At 37.7% G+C, this 20895-nt stretch overlaps 2 protein-coding genes across 5 annotated transcripts in view; one reads left to right on the top strand and one right to left on the bottom strand.

Annotated features, from left to right (window-relative positions):
- ELAPOR2 (endosome-lysosome associated apoptosis and autophagy regulator family member 2) overlaps window positions 1–7946 on the bottom strand; it is a 286012-nt gene extending 278066 nt beyond the window's left edge. The window contains exon 1 of the mRNA XM_060304726.1: window positions 7376–7946. The gene's annotated coding sequence lies outside the window, so the exon portion shown is untranslated. The remainder of the gene's footprint in view (window positions 1–7375) is intronic.
- DMTF1 (cyclin D binding myb like transcription factor 1) overlaps window positions 7557–20895 on the top strand; it is a 43457-nt gene continuing 30118 nt past the window's right edge. The window contains exons 1-6 of one of the 4 annotated variants that reach the window (XM_030857008.2): window positions 7557–7713; window positions 9536–9675; window positions 17443–17565; window positions 17902–17970; window positions 18955–19071; window positions 20002–20124. In XM_030857008.2, coding sequence (XP_030712868.1) covers window positions 18963–19071; window positions 20002–20124 — 232 coding nt within the window. In that variant the 5' untranslated portion in view covers window positions 7557–7713; window positions 9536–9675; window positions 17443–17565; window positions 17902–17970; window positions 18955–18962. The remainder of the gene's footprint in view (window positions 7714–9535; window positions 9676–17442; window positions 17566–17901; window positions 17971–18954; window positions 19072–20001; window positions 20125–20895) is intronic. The other 3 variants (XM_030857009.2, XM_030857011.2, XM_030857012.3) reach the window with 3 other exon arrangements.

Here is a 20895-nt window from a genome sequence, read left to right as displayed (position 1 = left end):
CTTATACTATACCTACTAGGACCTTTTCAAATAACACAGTTATTTATAACATTATATATGAGGCACTGTTGTATCACATATTTCCCTGCAATTGGTCTACAATGGTAAAGCAGCATGGGTTCTTCTGAGACTCTTGTGAAAATTTATTACAGGCTCAAGATCAAGAGTGTGCTCAACAGAGAATGATTCCACAGCAGATGGCTCTTTGGAAAAGGAAAAGAGAGAAAAGACTGCAGTATCATGTGAAAATGGGCTCTTGTTCAACAAAAATGAGCTTATCCAATTGTAATGGAAATAGAGAAAGGAGTAACAAAGGCTGTAATAGCCTTATGTCTTGCTACACCAGGTTGAACCATCACAGACTAAAATTCAGCATAAATGTAACCTGGTAAGAAACATAAAAGACACAGGAAGAAAACATTAGTGATACTCTCACTGCTGAAGTTACATATCTTTTTTTACCCTAGGTTTGCTAATATAATACTGCTGCAGTGGCTACAATTATTTGATTATATATAATAATAATATTCACAAGTCTGAAAGATGGCCCATAGAAACTCCACTTTCCTAATCCTGTTATTCCCAATTTCATTCAATTAACAATTATATGTTACATGTCTTCACCAGGTCTGTCCACTTAAGGTGCAGTTGTTATAACAAAGGTATTATGCTCTGGAATTTAATTTACTATGGTTATATTTAATATAAGATAGATATTCTTTATGAAACAGAAACAGACTCACAGACATAAGAGAACAGACTAGTGGTTGCCAAGTGGGGGTGAGGGTGGGGAAGGGAAGGATTGGGAGTTTGGGGTTAGCACATGCAAACTATTATATATAGGAGGGATAAACAACAACGTCCTCCTGTATAGCACAGGGAACTATATTCAATACCCTGTGATAAACCATAACGGAAAAGGATATGAAAAAGAATGTATATATATGTGTAACAATCACTTTGCTGTAGAGCAGAAATTAACACAACATTGTAAATCAACTATACTTCAATAAATTTTTTTAATATATATATATAAATATATATATAATGTAGATATTCTTAAATTAGGTAGGTATTATAAGACTAGGTTGATATATTTCAGGTAATTTTGGGGGAGGAATAGCTTGCTTGAAAAACAGTGTTTCCTACTGAGTTTAGATTTTACCTCCAACAATTTCAGGTCAAGAAAAACCTTTACCTTGCATGTGTCTGTATGTATCAGTTGCATGTATATTAAGGCTAACCAATGCATCCTTAAGTAAGAGGCCATATCACTTTCTCTAGTGCTTAAAACACTTTGCCCAGAAACATGAAAACAGGCCAATTTCCAAGAAACAGTTTCAGAGAAACAAAAAATGTAAAACAATGGAACTTATGATATCCCTTTCCATACCTTTCAGCAATAGACTGCCACTATGAAACACAATTTAAAATAAGTTTAAAAGATATCTAGAAAGACTACTTGCTAGCTATTATGATTTCAATATAAATCTTAATATATTAAAGAATTTTTTATATCCCAATCCTCTTCACTGAAATAAAATTGTTGCCCTAAGAAATCCTACTCAACAAATAAGGCAACAATTCTCTTTTCTTGCTTTTTATTATTTCTTGTTACGATGGATAAAGACAAATAATAATATCTGACATTTTTGAGCACCTACTATTTGCCAGATATGTTTCAAAATGCTTTGACTAAGCAAGACCGAGAAATTGGTCCATCTTTCCTAATATTTGCAGTTTAGATCAATCTGATTATACTAAGTGATTTGATTCATATTTTGTCTTAATCCCTCATTGATTTGTTAATTATGAGCAAGTTTCATGGGCAGTTGCAATAATTTAGTAAATTGCAAGAGTTAACTAAGAGTTTTATACAAAGACACGTTAGAAAAAAACTACTATAATGTAAGCTCCTCCATCCCTTGTCTCTCTTGACCACTACCATATTCCCTATGCCTAGGACAGTGCTCAATACAAAGGACATGCTCACGAAGGTCTGCTGAACGAAAGGAAGGAATGGATGTATCACAAATGTGCAAACTCCTGCAAGCTATAAAGGTTATGCAGGTTCCTTGTTTCTTTCTCTGTCACTGCATATTCTGAGCAAGGGAATTAGATATACATCAAATAAAAGAGAAGGGAATTAATCAATGACAAGTCATTAAATGTGAGAGGGCCTTTCACATTTGAATTTCAAAGCATAATCCCTTTGGTTTTACTATTGTTGAGGCTTGTCATTTGTCTACCACAGCTTATCACTAACAAATGAAAGGCACAGAATTCCCATCTACTGTTGTAGATACTGGTCTGGGAAAAAAAAAAAAATCTTGCTGAACAATAAGGACATCTGCTGGTTAAAATGCAACACTTCTATCCTTAAAATACTGCATCTAGATGGACAAGATTTGGGTAATAAAGTTTAGAATAAGTCCAAACTTGTGCCATCTTGTTAAAATAACCTCCTTCTACTAAAGTAATAATAAAGGTAACATTTGTTTGTTTCATTCCAGAGTTGCCCGAGTAGTGACACTATCTGAAAAAAGACTGAGCTCTCCTGCCAAAAAATAAAAATGGCTAGGTTTCTGATCTCCTGGCTTAAGACACAATTATCTTTGAACTCAACAAACATCTAAGTGTCTGCTAAGTTAAGGTAGCGTACCAGATGCTGGCAAACTGAAGCTATAAGACACGGCAGAGGCAGCAGATGGTCCAGCCTTAGGGGAATGGGGTTAAACTCAATTAACATCAGCAAGAGACTGAGCCTAATACTTACCAGCACTGTGCTCTCACCATTTTATAAACATTATAGACCAGTTGCTTTCTACAAACACACTCTTTCCCACACTACCTGAACAAATGCCTTCCTACCTCCCGCCCCCTACTCTGGTAATTTGTCACCTTTCCAGTCCCTGCTCAAGTGTCTTCTCAGAAAACCCAGCTCTGAACTCCCTACATAAAGTTCACCTTCAGAGTTTAGAACTTACCACACTGGCAAATTACCGGTTGATTTACCAATATATGGTCCCTCTCCCTTCTAGGCCAGACTATAAAGGAAGAGATATTTGAATCTGGGTTCAAACATTCTCCCAATTTTAGTAAAGTAACTTAACTGTTTCTGTTTCATTTTGCCCACAAAATTTTCAAGGACAGAATGAAAACTTCCATCCTCACTTGCTGGGAAGATCTGAAGTCTTAGTTCTCCATTCTCCTAACTGGAAGAAGAACCAATTTTTGCTAATGTTCCATGAATAGGCCTCAGGAAAGCTCTACTGCAAAAGAAAATTAAGTGAAGAGGTAACCAGGCTGAAAGATTAAAAGAGGTGTAGGGATGAGACACTGACATGAAATGGAGAGCAGGAAAGGGGTTACGAGATGGAGTGCCGTAAGTCCCAGACAAAAGCCTGGAGGAGGAATCTCAGACAGAAGAGGACTTGGAAGAGCCTGATGTGTTGGCCTAACTAGGGACAGTTTGCTCATTCCTCTATTAGCACAGGAATCCCCATCAGCTTGCCGGAAATTCTGGCAGGGCTTCCAGTGCATACACATCAGTTGTATTAATAGGACTCAAAGACTGTGTAGAAAGAAAATGGGCTACTCAATAATTATATTTTTCATTTACTTTGAACAGAAGTCCTTGGAAACATCTCTTTATTCTGAATCATGACATCCAGGACATGAGACAATCATTAAACAATAAAACCAGCCTCTCAGTATTTGAAACACTTTTATATTAACATATCAACCTTTCAAAAAAGGAAGGTCATTTCATCAATATTCTATTGCTGATGAGGTTCATGAAAGTGTTATAAAAAATCTGGAGTCCAACAGAGCTAATCATAACTAGCAAATGCAGTAAATACCATAACTGTGCTATACTTTTATAATACCTTCTATTTATGAAAGAACTATTTTTCACTTTTTTCTACAAAATAATTACTAATTAGGTAAATCCTAGGATAATATTAAAAATCTCATGCATTCCCTAGGTACATACTAAGTAGTGAGGTAGGAAACACCGAGAATTATAATTGCAGAAAGTTGCTCTAGGTTTAAACTTTGGATAGTCTTACATTGATAATACATGTTAAAGATATAGAGGTGTTACTATTATAGGTTTACTTTTAAAATTATGTATTAAAACTAATACTAAAATATACTTGTTTTCCCCAAGTAAACACCAATTGACCTTGGGAAAAGGTAATTATGAAAGAAACTCACCCAGAAAGGAAGAATTAATTATGAGGATGCACTTGACTTTTTTTAGGGAATTAACAGCAAAGTGCAGACTAACCTAAGATTTTTCAGAAGAGAATGGGTAGCAACTGTAATTTAGATAACACTCTCTTATGCCTCAGTGAAAAAGAATCCTACAGGGTAATGCTTTGTGGAAAATGTAGCTAATTAAGAACCAATTCCTCATAAATGGTAATGTTAACAACTTTACCTATGTAACTATTATATCATTAGAACTCCACTTTGAGTAATTTAATTGCTTTTCTGGTTCACGGGTTTATTAGTTTCCGTATTTAAGTGCTTACTACATATGACAGGCTCTGTGCAAAGCATGTTGCCTACATTATTCTGGGAGATAGATTTTAGCATCCCCACTTTTCAAAAGCAAACGAAGCTTAAAGATGCGAAGTACCATACCCACCGCTAAGCAATAAAGTCAAGATTCACACTCGGGTCTGAGTTCAACATCTATACCACAACACTCTCCTGCCTCGTGGTGTTGGTTACCTATTATTTATATACTCATTTAAAAACTGAACGATATATGCCATAACCACAGTGGGATGCAGCGATTACCACAAACTGGTAATAAAGTTAGATGCAATAAAATGCTGCTCTTGACAGTTATTTTTGAAAATTGGTCAAATGTGTCCTTCTTCCAGTTCAGTAAAGACTCTGGAAACTGGTTGTAATAATTTTTCATTATAAAAAGACTGTTGCCGAAGTGTACTTTTTGAGCTGCAGAAGGGTAGTTCAGAGCATAGGCTCTGGAGCTGAGGCTTTCATTCTGACTCTACCATTTATTTGCTGTTTCCTTGGACACATTCCTTCACTTTTTTGGTTCTTGTCTAAAATGGGAATCATTTGTAATAACTATACTGAAGCTTTGGCACTTGTGAACATTAAATGTGTTTAATATACGTAAAGCATTTAAATGACACATAAGCACTCAAAAAATGTTAGCTAACCTTGTCCAAATCCAGGCCCTTTTATATTTTCTTCTTTTTAAATAGACCTTATTTGGGGGGACAGTTTAAGATTCACAGCAAAATTGAGGGGAAGACACAGAGACTTCCCACATCGTCGCTGCCCTACACATGAACATTATCAACATACCCCACCGCAGTGGTACATTTATTTGCAAATGATGAACCAACACTGATATATCATTAACAACCAAAGTCCGTGGGTTACATTAGGGTTCACTATCTGTGTTGTACATTGTATGGGTTTTGATAAATGTATAATGCCATGTATCTACCATTACAGCATTATACAAAATCATTTCGCTGCCTTAAAAAATCCTCTGTGCTCCACCTATTTCTCTTCCTCTGGCCTCAAACCCTGGCAACTACTGGTCTTTTTACTATCTCCATAGTTTTGCCCTTTCCATAAAGTCAGATAGTTGGAATCATTCAGTAGTTAGCCTTTTCAGATAGACTTCTTTCACTTAGTGGCATGCATTTAAGATTCCTCCACATCTTTTCACGGCTCGACAGCTCAATTCTTTTTAGCACTGAATACTCGATTGTATGGATGTACCACAGTTTATCCATTTACCTATTGAAGCACATCTTGGTTGCTTCTAAGTTTTGGCAATTACAATGAAGTTGGTATAAATATCTCTGTGCAGCTTTTTATGTGGAGGTAAGGTTTCAACTATTTGGGGTAAATATCAAGGAGCAATTAATGGATCACATGGTAAGAATATGCTTAGCTCTGTAAGAAACCACCAAACTGTCTTCCAAAGTGGTTGTACCATTCTGCATTCCCTCTATCAATGAATGAGAGTTCCTATTGCTCCAAAGCGTCATCGGCCCTTGGTGTTGTCAGCGTTTGGGATTTTAGCACTTCTAATTGGTGTGTGATGGTATTTCGTTTTACACTCTCTTTTATGAAATGCAACATTTATGAGTGAGACAGTTACCCCAAAGAATAGATAATGTGGACTACTGGTGAAAACTGTGTACATTTGGCTTAAAATCGAAACAAATATTTATCTAACTAAACCCATTTCAGTGTGTACTTTTTCCCCTTTCTTCAATGAATTAGTGTCACTTCCACGAAGTCTTCCAACAACATTTTGTATTCAAAAGAAACCGGGGTTGCAAAAAACATTTTTTTTAAAGCCAAAGGAGAGGAAAAGAAATCACTAAGCATTATCAACTTCATTAGTTAAGATCAATTCAAGACGTAGTATACACACTCTTGACGGTCTTCATTTGACCTTTACAACCGATGCTCACTACACTCCCATTGTGACAATGTAGTGTTAAGTCTACACATAGTTGCTGGATGCAAGAACATTTGTCTAATCTAATTTCTAAACTCCTCTCATCCCACTAGCAAAAGAAAAGCAGCGTACAATAAATCAATTTTATAAACAAGTGAAATGAATCCTAAGAAGAGTTGTAACAGGGTTCTGACCACTAAAATCTTCGGAACTCTTTGGGAGATTGGGATTGACATATACACACTACTTTAAATAAAAGAGCTACGTAACGAGAACCTACTGTATAGCTCAGGGAACTCTATTCCCAACTCTGTAATGACCTATATGGGAACAGACTCTAAAAAAGAGTGGATACATGTACATGTATAACTGACTCGCTGTACAGCAGAAACTAACACAACATTGTAAATCAACTATACTCCAGTAAAAAAAATTAATTAAAAAAATTTTCAGGACTCTTTCAAAACAAAAATCTCTGCAGGAGTCTCTGGAAGCTTAAAGACTCTCTGGGGGCGGGGCCGAGTATTGGTCTTCCCTGAAAGCTCCCCAGCCTAGCTGAAGAGCATCCACTTTAGAAAAGCCGTGTTTTATAAGGCGTACTGTGCACTACAGAACAGCATATTCACACAGGATACATTTCACCAAGAATTGCATCATACGCCCAACGGGTAACACCTCTACGCGCCTACGGCAAGGCAGACCAAGTCAGAAGAGCCAGACATACAATTCCCGGTTATCGTCTGCACCCAGACCCCGCTTTCTAACAGTTCCACACGCGAGGCTCCCTCCGCTCCGAGGCCCAGAATAATTACGAAAGTCGGCTGGCGAGGCCCAACTGTCGCCGAGCCAGGAAAACCACAGTTGCGCCAAAGAAAGAAGGTCCTCCTTCATGGCAGCAGTCAGTACCTATTTCCTTGTAGGAGGAGGAGAAAAGAGCAGACAACGAACAACTCCCACTCAGACGGGTCTCGAAGCTCAAATAACCAAGGACCTTTTTTCGCGCTCCGACTTGGCCGGAAGTGACGCCACGGCCAGCGCGCAGGGCCGCCCCCAGGGAGAGGAGGCCGGGCGGGGGAGCGCGCGGGGGCTGGGGGCGGGGCGCGGCCGTAGCTCCGTTTCCGGTGGCTTGTCGCGCTCGCTCACTCCAGCTGCAGCCACTCTTGCCCGTGGCTGCTTCCTCCATCCTGGTATTTTTTGGAGCCTCCATCCTGGTTCTTCCAAAGTGCCCGGACCCAAAACAGGAAGTAAGTGCGATGGAAGCTTCAGGTCCCAGGCGCCGCTAGGGCCGCTCCGCCCAGTGGAGCCTGTCCGGCCCCCTTGCTGCCCGCCTGCTCTCGCCGGCCGGCGCCAGCTGCCGGCGCTCGGGCACCGCGGGCGGGGTGGGAGTTGGGCCTTCGTGACGCTGAAGCTGCAGTCCCCGCACGCTCACGCCAGGGCCTCCCTCTCGGGGCCGGGCCTGTGGCGGTGGCGTGGGCTGCAGAGCAGGGTAGCGAGCAGCCGCCGAGGCACAGCTAGCGATCCGGCGGGGGCGGAAAATGGCGGCGGCTTCGTAGGAGCTAAATGGCGCCGGGACCCCTGGGGGTGGGGTGGGGTGGGGTGGGCCGGGAGATTGGCGAGAAAATCGGGCCCGGGAACCCCGAGAGTAAGGAAGCCTTCCTTGCTTTTTCGTAGGGTTTCTTTTTTACGTTTTTGTTACCTTTTCGTTTTTATTTGGTACAGTGAAGGAGAGGTGAGCTTGGATGGGATCGAGAGAGTTGGGGCTTGTCTCGCGCCACCCCACCGCACCCCCTATTTTTTCCTCTTACCTTTTCGCCTCTTCGACTCTTCTCCCACCTTTTGGGGTTCACTCTCGCTCAGCTGTTCATGGCCTAAGCGGAAGGGATCGGGGTTGCTGACCGAACCATCACTGTCAGCCTGAGTCTCTTTTAAAAGGGAAACATAGGAGCTGAAGTGCGGGGAGACAGCCCTAACCCGGCAGAGAACAGGAAAATGAGCCTGCAACATAGGGATTGTCGTGTTTTGACGAGTTCCGAGGAAGTTTTAAAATTTTTTAATTTTCTTCGTCCTTTAAAACAGACTTTGAGAATCTTTAGGGAATCTGCGGCATAGGTTTGAGGGTAGAAGTGGCCAATTCTATGCAGTTGAATGGTACAGCATGTGTTTTTAGAATAAAAATTCGGTGTAGATAAGGAGAGGTGATTAATCTGTGAAATGTAAAAGTCAGGGCTCCCTTTCCCTGATTGAATTTGGAAATTCACATTCAATGGTTATTTTCTCGTAACTTGATTGATCGTTGTGCACCTTCTTTCTGACCGTAGGTGAGGCTGCTTGTTGGGACATTTGACAAAAAGCGTATTCTGTAGGATTACTTCCTAATGTTCAGTATTTTAAACTTACAGTAATACCGTTTGGAAGTATTTTATCTTTTATCGATTTTACCTTTATTTTGATTTCCCGAAGACAACCATTTATAGCTTTTAAGCTCCAGTTCAAGTAAGACATTCTTGCATTGTGTTGAAAGTTTACAGAGAGAAAAACTATTTTTCAGGGAAGGATTTTCATATTTTTCCATTACTTCAGATTTTTTTTCTTTGAGCTGCTCTTAAACTTGTGTTTCAAATAACTTTGTGTGTCACTGCATTTTTTTCTATTTATTTATTTAGTAATTTGAATAATTTACCAGCATTTAAACGTTTAAAGACCGTGCTGATAATACACCAAAAACTTACCTTTTTACTGTTATGCTGTAGTGGTGGTAAGATACATTTATTAGGTTAAGATTTAGAGACTTAGTTAAGGTTCAGGGAGAAATTAAGTGTATGTTCCTTACCGTTACAAAAATTGTCAATCTGACTAAAATTTGGTGTGAGAATAAAGTTTTTTTCCCTTCATTCACAAGGGACAAAAACTAGCCTGATCATTTCTGGGGAAAAAATTACGTGTTAGTTATGAAGAAAAAATATTTCATGTTTTATGATAATCTTATTTTAACTCCCATATACTAAGTAAGTACTTTATGTGCCACCAAAAAAGCTAATTTTTTTTTTTTTTTTTTTACTATTTTAGTTGATAGGCTCACCCCAAAATATGCTTTTTGGGACTGATCTAGAACCTGCATATTCTCCGTGAATCTCTTTAATTGATTGCAGTTGAGCTAGATGGTGGAGCCAAAATGCTATTGCCCTGTCTTCATCAACAGTTAATCAGTAAGTACTGGGCATTGCATACTTATATAGAACTTTAAGTCCACACTTTGAGCAGTTCCATGAATAAATATATGCTATATAAACATTTTTCTCTGGGTGTTCAGGTTTTAGAAGTATTTTGAGGGGAAGCAGTCACGGGAAATGGTTATTGGTAGAGAATTATACCCCGAAAGAAGGTAGTTGTCTTCTTTAGTTGTTTTTTTTCTTTCTTTTTCCCAAGTTCTCTTCTTTTTACAGGCTTTTTTTAAGATGTAGAAAAGTTACCTCATTTCACCCCAAGGCAGCGGGAGAGATAAGTGTATTTGTAAGGTTAGCTAGATGTTACTAGTTAATATTGAAATAAAAACAAAACTAGTCCTTACTTTTCCCACATAATATTTATCTTTCTGCTCACTTATTTATCTCTCCAACAACTACAGATCCTAATTTTTATTAATGTTGTAATAAGCTTGTATGTCCTGAAAATAACATCTCATTATTTTAAACAGTTGTTGCTTTCATGCTCCATTGAGAACACTGACTTACGTTAACACTTGTGAGGATGAGTAAGATAATGTGAAACAAGTGTCCCTAGGAATATACAGCCTGGCACATAGCTGTTAAAATATTGAGGGGGGGTGGGAACTGTGTTTTGTTGTAAAGACATCAAAACTTTGAAAAGATTAGGAAGAGTTCCAGTTTTTTAATATCATATATAGAGGCTGTCTATATAACACTATTTAACCTGCCTCGTCAAAATGGAGTTTTCTTTTTTAATCGTTTTCTCTTACCACCATGATTTTTAGCACCTTTTTTTTCCCCCTCATATAAGAAGATTCCTTAGGAATTGGTATGCTTCTAAATGCTTTGCAAATTCAGCTCCAAAGCCTTTTCTGTCCTTAAATGCTACGCAGTGACCTGAGAAAGTGATAAACCTATTGCCAAGGGCATTAAATATAAAATACAGAGTTATCAAATGTATGTGGTATTTTCTTTCATATTATTTCTCCCCTTCACTTTTTTTCCTTTTGTGACGAGGATGCTTGTAATAGAAATCACAAGTAGGCTTTGTTTTTGTTTTGATTCCGTAAAGGTAAATGATAAACTTAAATAAAAGAAGAAACCTGTCTATCATGTCTCCTTTTTCACGTTTATAGAAAGATCCCATTCCACCAATGAATACCAGAAAGAAGTTGTCATGAAAAAGCACACTGGAGAGCTCTTTATGAACAATTTAATTGTCTTTTTGTTTGGCGGGGTGTGTGTGTGTGTGTGTGTGTGTTTGTATTAACCTTATGCCATTTTTTTAGCTGTCATTTTAGTTGTGTGCACTGTGTTGTCAAGCCCTTCTTCCAAGTAACCGGTTGTCAAAACTAATCTTTTTGACCATCAGGTGTTAGGCAGCAAAAAAATGCTCTTTAGGTTTATTTACTGTCTATGTGTATTTTAGTATCTGTTGCAGAAGTGTGGTTTAAAAATTGGCTTCAGTGTATATCAGAACTATAGTGATAATGTATTACCTTTAAAGAGCTTCTGATGATGCCTTGCTTAAAGGGCTCAGTTTTCAATGGCTGAAATCTTAAAATGTAGCCAAATACACATTGTATAGCTCTTAAATCATGCACCGGGTAAAAGACAACATTTTTGTTTTTTAATAAGCAATATGGTTGTATTGCCAAACCAGGTATGAAATGCTGTACCTTGAAATGAATCATACTACCAAGTAATTTTTTTTACTCTAATAGTGTCATTGTTTTCAGTAGTTGGTAATTGAAATCAACATCTTAAAACAATTAAAGCCTATTATAATAAACCCTGTTAATATCTTTATTGACGTTTTATGGTATATAGTCATATTATCTTAAAACCAAGCCATAATGAATGTTAAGTACCTTAATTCAGTATGCTTGTATGTTCATTTATAGTTCTCTTTCTCAAACTTTTCCACAAAGTATACAGAAGAACAAATCCCCTGGGACCATAATCTAAAGCATTCAACCTCAACTGTGAAGTGACCTCATTCCTATATTTAATAAAATCAATATTTAAGATGTCTGTGGCTTTGTCTGTTTCCTGATATCCCTCTATGTTCCCATGTTCAGGATATAGGAATTTTTTTTTCTTTTTATTAAGTTATTTTTACTTAAAAAAATATACTTATTTATTTTTGGCTGTGTTGGGTCTTCGTTGCTGCACGCGGGCTTTCTCTAGCTGTGGCAAGCGCGGGCTTCTCACTGTGGTAGCTTCTCTTGTTGCAGAGCACAGGCTCTAGGCACGTGGGCTTAGTTGCTCCATGGCATGTGGGATCTTCCCAGACCAGGAATTGAACCCGTGTCCCCTACATTGGCAGGCGATTCTCAACCACTGCACCACCAGGGAAGTCCAGGAATTTGTTACCTATTCTCTTCTTAGTGAAAGTCTTCACTAAGACTTTCAATTTAGCAGAGTTTTCATTCTTTCAAAAAAAAATATTTCAAAACATATCTTTCAGATTTTTTATTGTATGTTACTAAGCAAATCCTCTTACAAGCATTTCCTAAGGCGTTAGTTATGTACCACCTAAGGTATGGTCGTGGCCAATATGGAGTCTATAATAGCAAGACCTTGAAAACAAAAATGTTCAGTAATAGGTTAATGGTTAGATAAGTTTAGGTACCATGTACCCATTTAAAGTGCTATGGAAGAATAACTACTAATATCGGAAAATGCTCCCCATAAAGTTAAGTGCAAAAAAAAAAGTTATAAAAGATGTGACAGTATGATCACAGTATCGTAAAAACAATTAAAAATAGGTATGTTAATATATGGCTGAAAGATTTGGAAGATTATCACCAAAAAAAAAGGAAAATGAGTAATTTTCTTATTATATTGGGGCAGGAAAAAAGACATCTGAAAACTAAATGTGTCCTTACTGCCTTATTAGTTGAATTATGCCAAAAACTTTGCGTCAGCTAGTGTTTCTCAGTCTTTGCCTCATCCAATAAAATTCTGGTACTTTACGTTCTGTAGCTTGCTTGATTTCCCCTTATAAAACTATTTTATAGTACTGAATGTTTTTCACACCATGTAGTCTCATCCCATCTTGCAATGAAGAATCACATCTTCAAGCATCAAGGGTCAGCAAGTGTTAGCTCTGTGCTTCTCATGATCTCTAATAATAGAATCTACCCTTCCCCATTTGTACTAGTCCTGTGCTTGGGAACCAGTAAACATTTATCTACAGAAACTAGTCCCAAAACCAGGAAGAAATGCCACTTTTCTTGGTTTGATCTAGTTTTTAGAAGATTATGACACTTAGTTGCCTGATAAACCAGGACAATTATGTAGACTCAATTGATGGAAATACCAGTTTAAGATAATCTAATGAATAAAAACTTTACATCAATACTGGAATGGAGTAGATCATGTCTTTAAAGTCTATGTTAACTAACAGATCCAAGAGTAGTAGGTTTTTTGGTTCTACATTGAGTAGTGTCATCTTGTTCATTGAGAGCTATAAATGTAAACAAATACATTTCTCATTTAAATGTGAGTATAATACCTGTTCTGTACCACATTTCAGGTATTCTTTTCTTGATTTTACTAAGGCATTAATATATCCACCAAATGATGGAAACGTGCCAGAATGCCATTTCACCAATTAAAATGGCTGTTAAAATTTTTTCCTTTCATGTTCTCACTTCTGGTTGGTTAAAAAAAAGTAGTGCATATGGTATAACCCATTTGAGAGAAAGAAAGGAAGATCTAAATAGGCTGATGGTGGACTTGGCTGATGGACTTCCGTCGTGGTCCACCAGGGAAGTCGTTAGATTCTGCGCTTGCAGTGCAGGAGCCGCAGGTTGATCCCTGGTAGGGATCATGCCTCGAGGTGTGGCCTAAATAAATAAATATGTAGATTGTCTTTTAAAGAAAAGTTTATTAAAAAAATAGGCTGATGATGTGTATTTATTTGCCCCGAAGGGAACCAAAATTTTGATGTTAGAATTGGAGATCTTCCTGATATATTTCCCTATTAAACCAAATGGGGAACGGGTTTTGAAGTTAAGCATAGTTTCACGTATAATGAATTACAGTACAAGGCCCTAAATTACTCAACTTTGTACCTTACTATCGTAAGTTGATTTATTTACCAACATTTTTCAGTTACTCTAATAGTCATATTAAAATACAGATGTACTCTTCCTATAAATAACAGCTGTCTTGACTCTACCATAGATCTTCTCACTCTGCTTTCTTTGAGAGCTAAACCTTGTACAAGACCTGTTTTGTATTACCTTCCGTACTTCCAATTCTCTGTATTCCAGTAGGTCAGCAGTGTTCTACTTATTGCCAAATCAAGTAGTCACTTCTCCATCTTATCCTCTCGGCAGTATTTAACAGTCAACTACTTAATGCTCCTTGAAAAACACTCTCAAGCCTTTTAAGTAACATCTCTTAGTTTTCCTCCTGTATCCCTGGCTGGTCCTTCTCAGTCTCCTTTCCTTGTTTGTGCATTGCTTGACTTCTGCTTCAGAACTCTAGGCTGTCTTCTCTAACTTCTCTAGGTGATCTTATCTTTAAAAACAATTTGCATGCCACTAACTCAAATTTACAGGTCTAATCCCTGCCTGTTGAATTCCAGCTTCCAACTGGCAACTTGACATCTTCATTTGGGTGCCGTATATCTTAACTTGTTAATATTAACAGTAATAAAAATATTTAATAAATATCTTCTAGTGCCCCCAAACTCAATTATTCAAGCCAAAAGTGTAGGGAATCATCTTGAAATAGCTCCTCATCTCTTAATCTACTTTCAGCAAATCCTGTCAACACTACCTCCAAAATAAATCCTCTGTCCAGGCGCCTTTCTTTGATTTCCGCCACCTATTCCAAATGACTATCATCTCTTGGACAGCTGCTTGTTTCGTGACTTACTCCCTTATCCATTCTCCATATTGCAGTCTGAATGATCTTTTCAAAATGTAAATTATATTTCCCAATTTAAAACAGTCCAAGGATTTATAAGCCCTTGTGAGATGTGCCCCTGTCTTTTTCTCCAGCCTTAAATTCAGCTACTCTCCTTGCTCGGAAGCCTCTGCCATAGTGGCTTTCTTTTTTAATCCCCTCCTGCCAGGCCAAATCAGGTCCCACCTTGGGGACTTTGCTGTTAATCTGTTGGCTGGCTTACAGTACTTGCTGATGAAGAAATATAAAGTAGCCATTAGGGTAAGCTTCCCTATTTGTAGTATGATGCTATTTCTATAAAAAGTGTATGTAGCAGGGAGGAATATATTGACATATATGAGTAAAATAACTGGAAGGAGGCATGAGAAGCTGACAGCATTGTTTACCTCCAGGCAGGGGGTCTGGGGAACTAGAGTGGAAAGTAGACTTCACCTTTACCTTTTGAATTTTGAACCATGTAAATGTGTTACCTTAAAAAGTAAATTAAAAATAAAATTAGCTGAGTTTCTTAAATACTACTAAATCCAGACTGTGTAGCTGTAAGTACAAGAGGGGAAAAACCCCAGGAAGGTAAGTCAAGAGCTTATCTTTGGGGGTTAAAAAAAAGTAGCCACTATATCCCAGTGCCTAGAGAGTCCCTGGCACATTGCACATGTGATATATATTTGTTGATTGAACAGATATGCTAGTTAATTTGCAAAGCAGTGTAGAAGCATTTACTCATCTCTAACATGAATTATCAGACTTTTTAAAATGAACCTAGATTCCTGATTTAAAGCTAGTACACTGCATGGGATCGACCTCTAACCCCAGTACAGGTTATCAAGAATGAAATACTCTCATCTAGCTATTTCAGACTCCTTTTTCCTTGTACTTACCTTGTATCTTACCTTAAGATACCTTTCCTTGTATCTTACCATATCTTCTCAAATCCACCTGTATTTTCTCTTTTTCCCGAAGTTTTAGATTAATTTGGGTCCTAAGATGACAGTCATTAAATTGCTAAACCAGTAACCATTTTGTACCTATCACATGAGGAGTTGTGCTGGGTTTGTTATTTTTTTGCTTTGTTGTTTCTTTTTAAATAAAAATACTAGTGGCAAGGTATTTTTATTTACTACTAGGAGTAGAGTTTACACCTCAGTGGTTGGAATATAAATTTGTACATCCTTTCTGGAAAATAGACTGCAGCATGATTTAAAAGTTTATTTTGTTGTATTCTTTGATCTAATAATTTTCAGTAATTAATATTGTTTAAAGAAATAGTGTATGAATGTTTCAGTGTTTTACGGAAATGAAAAATTGGGAAGAATGTAAATGTCCAGTTATAGGCTATTTGTTGGATAACGTCATGTTTTTTATGCAGTGGAAGTTTTAAACGATACAGAAAACTTCAGTTAAATACCTAGCTTGGTTTCCTTCACACTTTTCAATGTGAATGAACTCTAAAATGCAGTATATAAAATTGCTTCTACAGTATAGCCTCATACACAAACACACACACATCAACAAGAGTGAAGTATGATTTTGGCAAGTTTATGGGTGGTTTTAACTTCTTTTTTCTTTTTTTACCATTTAATTTCTCCATCTTCTACAGTAGGTATTACTTTACAAACCAGCTTTTAAACATTTTAATGGATTCTGAAGTGAGAACAACATGAAATCTGTTAACTGACTGGATGTTTCTCTAGCAGGATCTGTACCTTTTGCACTACAGACTTATTTATATATAGCAGTTCTCAAAGATACCCATCCTAGAGAGGAGTTCTAATTAGAATACTGCAAAAATGAGAATTTTAATCATTGGTTTTTGCTGAAACATCCCCTTGAACCTTAAATCTTGCTGTGCTTTTTAATTTTCGGTTGATCCTTTGGGATGAAGATGAGAAGTTTATTGAAAGAAACCTTTAAAAATCAAATCATGGGGACTTCCCTGGTGGCACAGTGGTTAAGAATCCACTTGCCAATGCAGGGGACACGGGTTCGAGCCCTGGTCCGGGAAGATCCCACATGCCGCGGAGCAACTAAGCCCGTGTGCCACAACTACTGAACCTGAGTGCCACAACTACTGAAGCCCATGTGCCTAGAGCCTGTGCTCTGCAACAAGAGAAGCCACCACGATAAGAAGCCTGTGCACCGCAACCAAGAGTAGCCCCCGCTTGCCACAACTAGAGAAAGCCCAAGCACAGCAAAGAAGACCCAATGCAGCCAAAAATAAATAAATAAAATAAATAAATTAAAAAAAAATCAAATCATTTCAGATTTTGTAAGTTTCACAATACATTCAAAAGCTTTCTTGTAATTTATGTTTTCTGGCCTGATTGTTTAGGATTCCTTTTTTCCCACAGATCCCTGGGCAGAGCTGTTAACAGATATTATGTAGTTTCTAATGCTTTAAGATGAAATATGGTACTACGTTTAAAGAGAGATGTTAATTACTATAAAGAAAAATATAGTTACTGGTAATATTTGTGGTATTGTTGGTTGGTATACACCCTAGGTCATGTTATATGTACCCAGATCTACAGTTCATAGAACCACTGGTGTAATTCAACCTATTTTTTCCGAGAAAGTTTGACTGCTTGATGAGGGGCAACTTGGGCTAAGAAACTGCCTATAAACTGACTTAGTAGGCATAGGATCCCGTCATTTCTGCCCTTCATTGGAGAATTCTTTCAGAGGCTGATTTCCAAAAGGTCTACTTATGGAAGAATTCTGGTTTTGTCCTTCTTCTTCTAGTTGAGACATCACAGAGGCTTGAGGCTAGATTGTCATCAGCATACTGCTAGCACACAGTTGTTTGTTCTCAGTAAGCCTGATTATATAATGCTGTTACTTTTTCAGAGTGTTGCAGAGGTAGGAACATGGAGGAGAAACAATCTGGATAACATGAAAGTGATGCTGGTGGCAAAGGGAAGGCAACTCGATTCTGTGGGAAGGGCTATAGCTGATCCATCTGTTTGCTAGGTAAGCATTCCTTTGTTCCAGGGACCTTACCTCATGATTTGCAAATTTTAGTCATAACTAAATCATGACCTCTACTTATCTTTAATTGGGGAATGGCATCTTTACCATTGTAAAATGAATGATGTCCTTTTAAAACAGTAATTTGTACAGTAGAACTTGAGTGAATCAGTAGATCTTCACCATGTAAATGTTAATAGTTCTTAAGTTTTTCTGCTAAGGGAAAATGCATTTGTGTAAATGGCAAATATATGTACAGACTAATATCTTGTATATAGCAACCAAATAAATATTGAATGATTAATACACATCAAGGCTTATGTCCTCTGTATTATTTAGTTGGTAAAAAAGTATGTGGACAAGACCAAAATTGAGTATTGAGGCAAGAACTTCATTGAACATTACAAGGTAAGCCCAAAGACTTCAATCAGGCCATTGATTACAATTCAGGGCATTTCCCCCTGTCAGCCATGAGATACTGTATTCAAAGTGCTACTTATTCAGTGTGTCTGAACAAAAGAGAAATAATATATGTGTAAAATAACAGGTAAAGGCACTTTAAGCAAAATCCAGTTCTCTATTTCAAAATAAGACCTAGATCCATATCTGTTAGGAAAACAGTTTGGTCAGTGACAGATATATGTACTTGTTCAATATGAAAAAAACAGCAGGAAGAATTATTTAGTGTTCCTGTTTTTCAGATAATAATAGAGCTTAAATACTTGCAAATAGTGTTTTAGAGAAGTAATTCTTAGATTAAGAGAAAAGTTGTGATGGGTCTTCTGGTAAAGAATCAGAAGTTAAACACCTATTTGAATATATCACAAAGCTGCCAATAAAAAATAACTAAAAAGTGGTGTGAGTTTTTGCTGATATGACAGACAACTTGGAACAGGTTGTCTTTCATTGGATGTGATAAAAACAACTCTTAAAAAAGTAAATGCTGTAGGTTTTTAATTAATCATCGCATTTAGATTCTTGCAGATTATTACAGCTAATTCTAAATAATTGGTATAAACTTTTTTTTTTTTTTGCGGTACGTGGGCCTCTCACTGTTGTGGCCTCTCCTGTTGCGGAGCACAGGCTCCGGATGGGCAGGCTCAGCGGCCGTGGCTCATGGGCCCAGCTGCTCCGTGGCATGCGGGATCTTCCCGGACCGGGGCACGAACCCGTGTCCCCTGCATAGGCAGGTGGACTCTCAACCACTGCGCCACCAGGGAAGCCCCTATACTTTTGAAAAAACATTTTGAAACCTGAAGCATCATTGCAATTTCACATAAAGAATACTACAGGCAGATACAAATTGGGGGGGGGCAGGGTTCTGTGGGCTACTTCATGTTCATACTTGGAAATAATTTTTTAAACCCTAATCTGAAACCTGTTCTTATACAGATTTGAGTATGAGCACAGTTGAAGAGGATTCTGACACAGTAACAGTAGAAACTGTGAACTCTGTGACTTTGACTCGGGACGCAGACGGGAACCTCATTCTTCACTGTCCTCAGAATGGTAGGAGAACCTGCTGACATAATTGTATTGGGTTGGCCAAAAAGTTCAAGTTTTTCTGTAAGATGTTATGGAAAAACCCAAATGAACAAACTTTTTGGAAGTTTTTTTTAATTCGCTCACAGTATAGGAAGTTTTTTGGTTTTTTTTTTTAATAAGCTTCCCATGGTTTTTAAGAATATAGTTCAGGTTCTTTAACTTGGCACATAGGCCTTCCATCATCTCAGCTTTCCTTGCAGCCACATTTCCTGCCACATTTCATGTAGCGGTATTCCAGCAGTTCACAGCTATTTTTATATTCCTAACATACTTTAAGCTTCTCGGACCTCGGTATGACTGCATGTATTACTCCTACTGCCAGTTAATAATCATTTCCCCCGGCTTCTGTTTCTTTTTGAAGTTTAAGACACCTTTTCTAGAAACCTCCCTTCACCTCCAGTCTAAATTAAATGCCTGTGTGCTCATATAACAGCCTCTTCATTCCACCTTCATAGTTCTTATTACACCATTTTGAAATTGTTAGTTTAGTCATCTCCTACACTGTACTATGAGCTCCTTGACAGTCAGGGTATCTCTTATTGTTCTGTATCTCAAACTTAGGTAATGGTAGGCATTCAGTGAATGTTGTGAGTGAATTAAATAACCGACCCTTGTCTTTACATGTGAAATATTTGGAAAGCTAGGTAGTCAACAGCACAAAAGTGTGATGTTTTAAAAAGTGACCCCTTTGTTCATAGTTCCTTGTCATAAGAATAAGAGCTGAGGTGCTGCAGTAGGCGTAGAGAGGACAGTGAGTCTCACTTGCACGACTGGCTTTAGTTGACATAGCAAATCAGTAAGAAGATTATTTTACAGTCATTGTTTGTTGAAGATTTTGTTTTCTCCTGTTCGTTTGAAGATTTTGAGATTTTTGGTTTTGTTTTGTTTCATTAGAAGCTGATGAAATAGACTCAGAAGATAGTATTGAACCTCCACATAAAAGGCTTTGTCTGTCTTCTGAGGATGATCAAAGTATTGATGATTCCACTCCTTGCATATCAGTTGTTGCACTTCCACGTAAGTCACTGAGTATTAACATAGTTTCCTTCTGAATCAAAATTTACATTCCAAGAGGTTAAATTGGCATTTCAAGGTAGACTTGGACCCATTATTTTTCTCCTCTTAGTGCAAAAAACCTCCTTTTAACCAGCAGTTAATGAGTGCTTATTTATGTGCCAGGCATGGCTCTTGAATACTTTTACATATATTGCCTAGTTTAATCTCTCAGCCTTTTTTTTAATTGCCCCCCACTCCTGAGAGCATTTTTAGACATTTTTTTCATCATCATACTCTCCCCCATGAAATTGTAATACCACAAATATACTGTTGTTGTTTTTAATGTACTATATATATATATATATATGTCCTTGCTTTCTTAATAAAGAGAATAAGATCTTTTCACCTTCTCCCAAGAAGCATATTCACCCTCATTGAGAAAGCACACTCTAGAGAGTGTTCCCTATGTTATAAATGACAAAACTAAGGTATAGAGAGGTGTAATAACTTGTCTAAGGTCATACCCAGGCATTCCGGTTCTTGTAGTTTATGTTCTTTTCATGTGGTATATGGCTAAATGGAAGTTAGACCGAAGCCTAATAAGTTTATTCTCATTAAGAAAGTTCTTAAGGGACTTCCCTGGAGACCCCGCTGTTAGGACTGTGTTTCCACTGCAGGGGGCACGGGTTCGATCCCTGGTCGGGGAAACTAAGATACCGCATGCCGCACAGTGCGGCCAGGAAAAAAAATGCAAAACAAAGAAAGTTCTTAAAATGTTTATTTATATTCCAA

Source organism: Globicephala melas, chromosome 9 (assembly GCF_963455315.2).
Source record: "Globicephala melas chromosome 9, mGloMel1.2, whole genome shotgun sequence".
In the NCBI taxonomy this organism is placed as follows: Eukaryota; Metazoa; Chordata; class Mammalia; order Artiodactyla; family Delphinidae; genus Globicephala; species Globicephala melas.
Note: the sequence above shows the minus strand (reverse complement) of the source record. Positions and strands in the feature narration are given on the sequence as shown.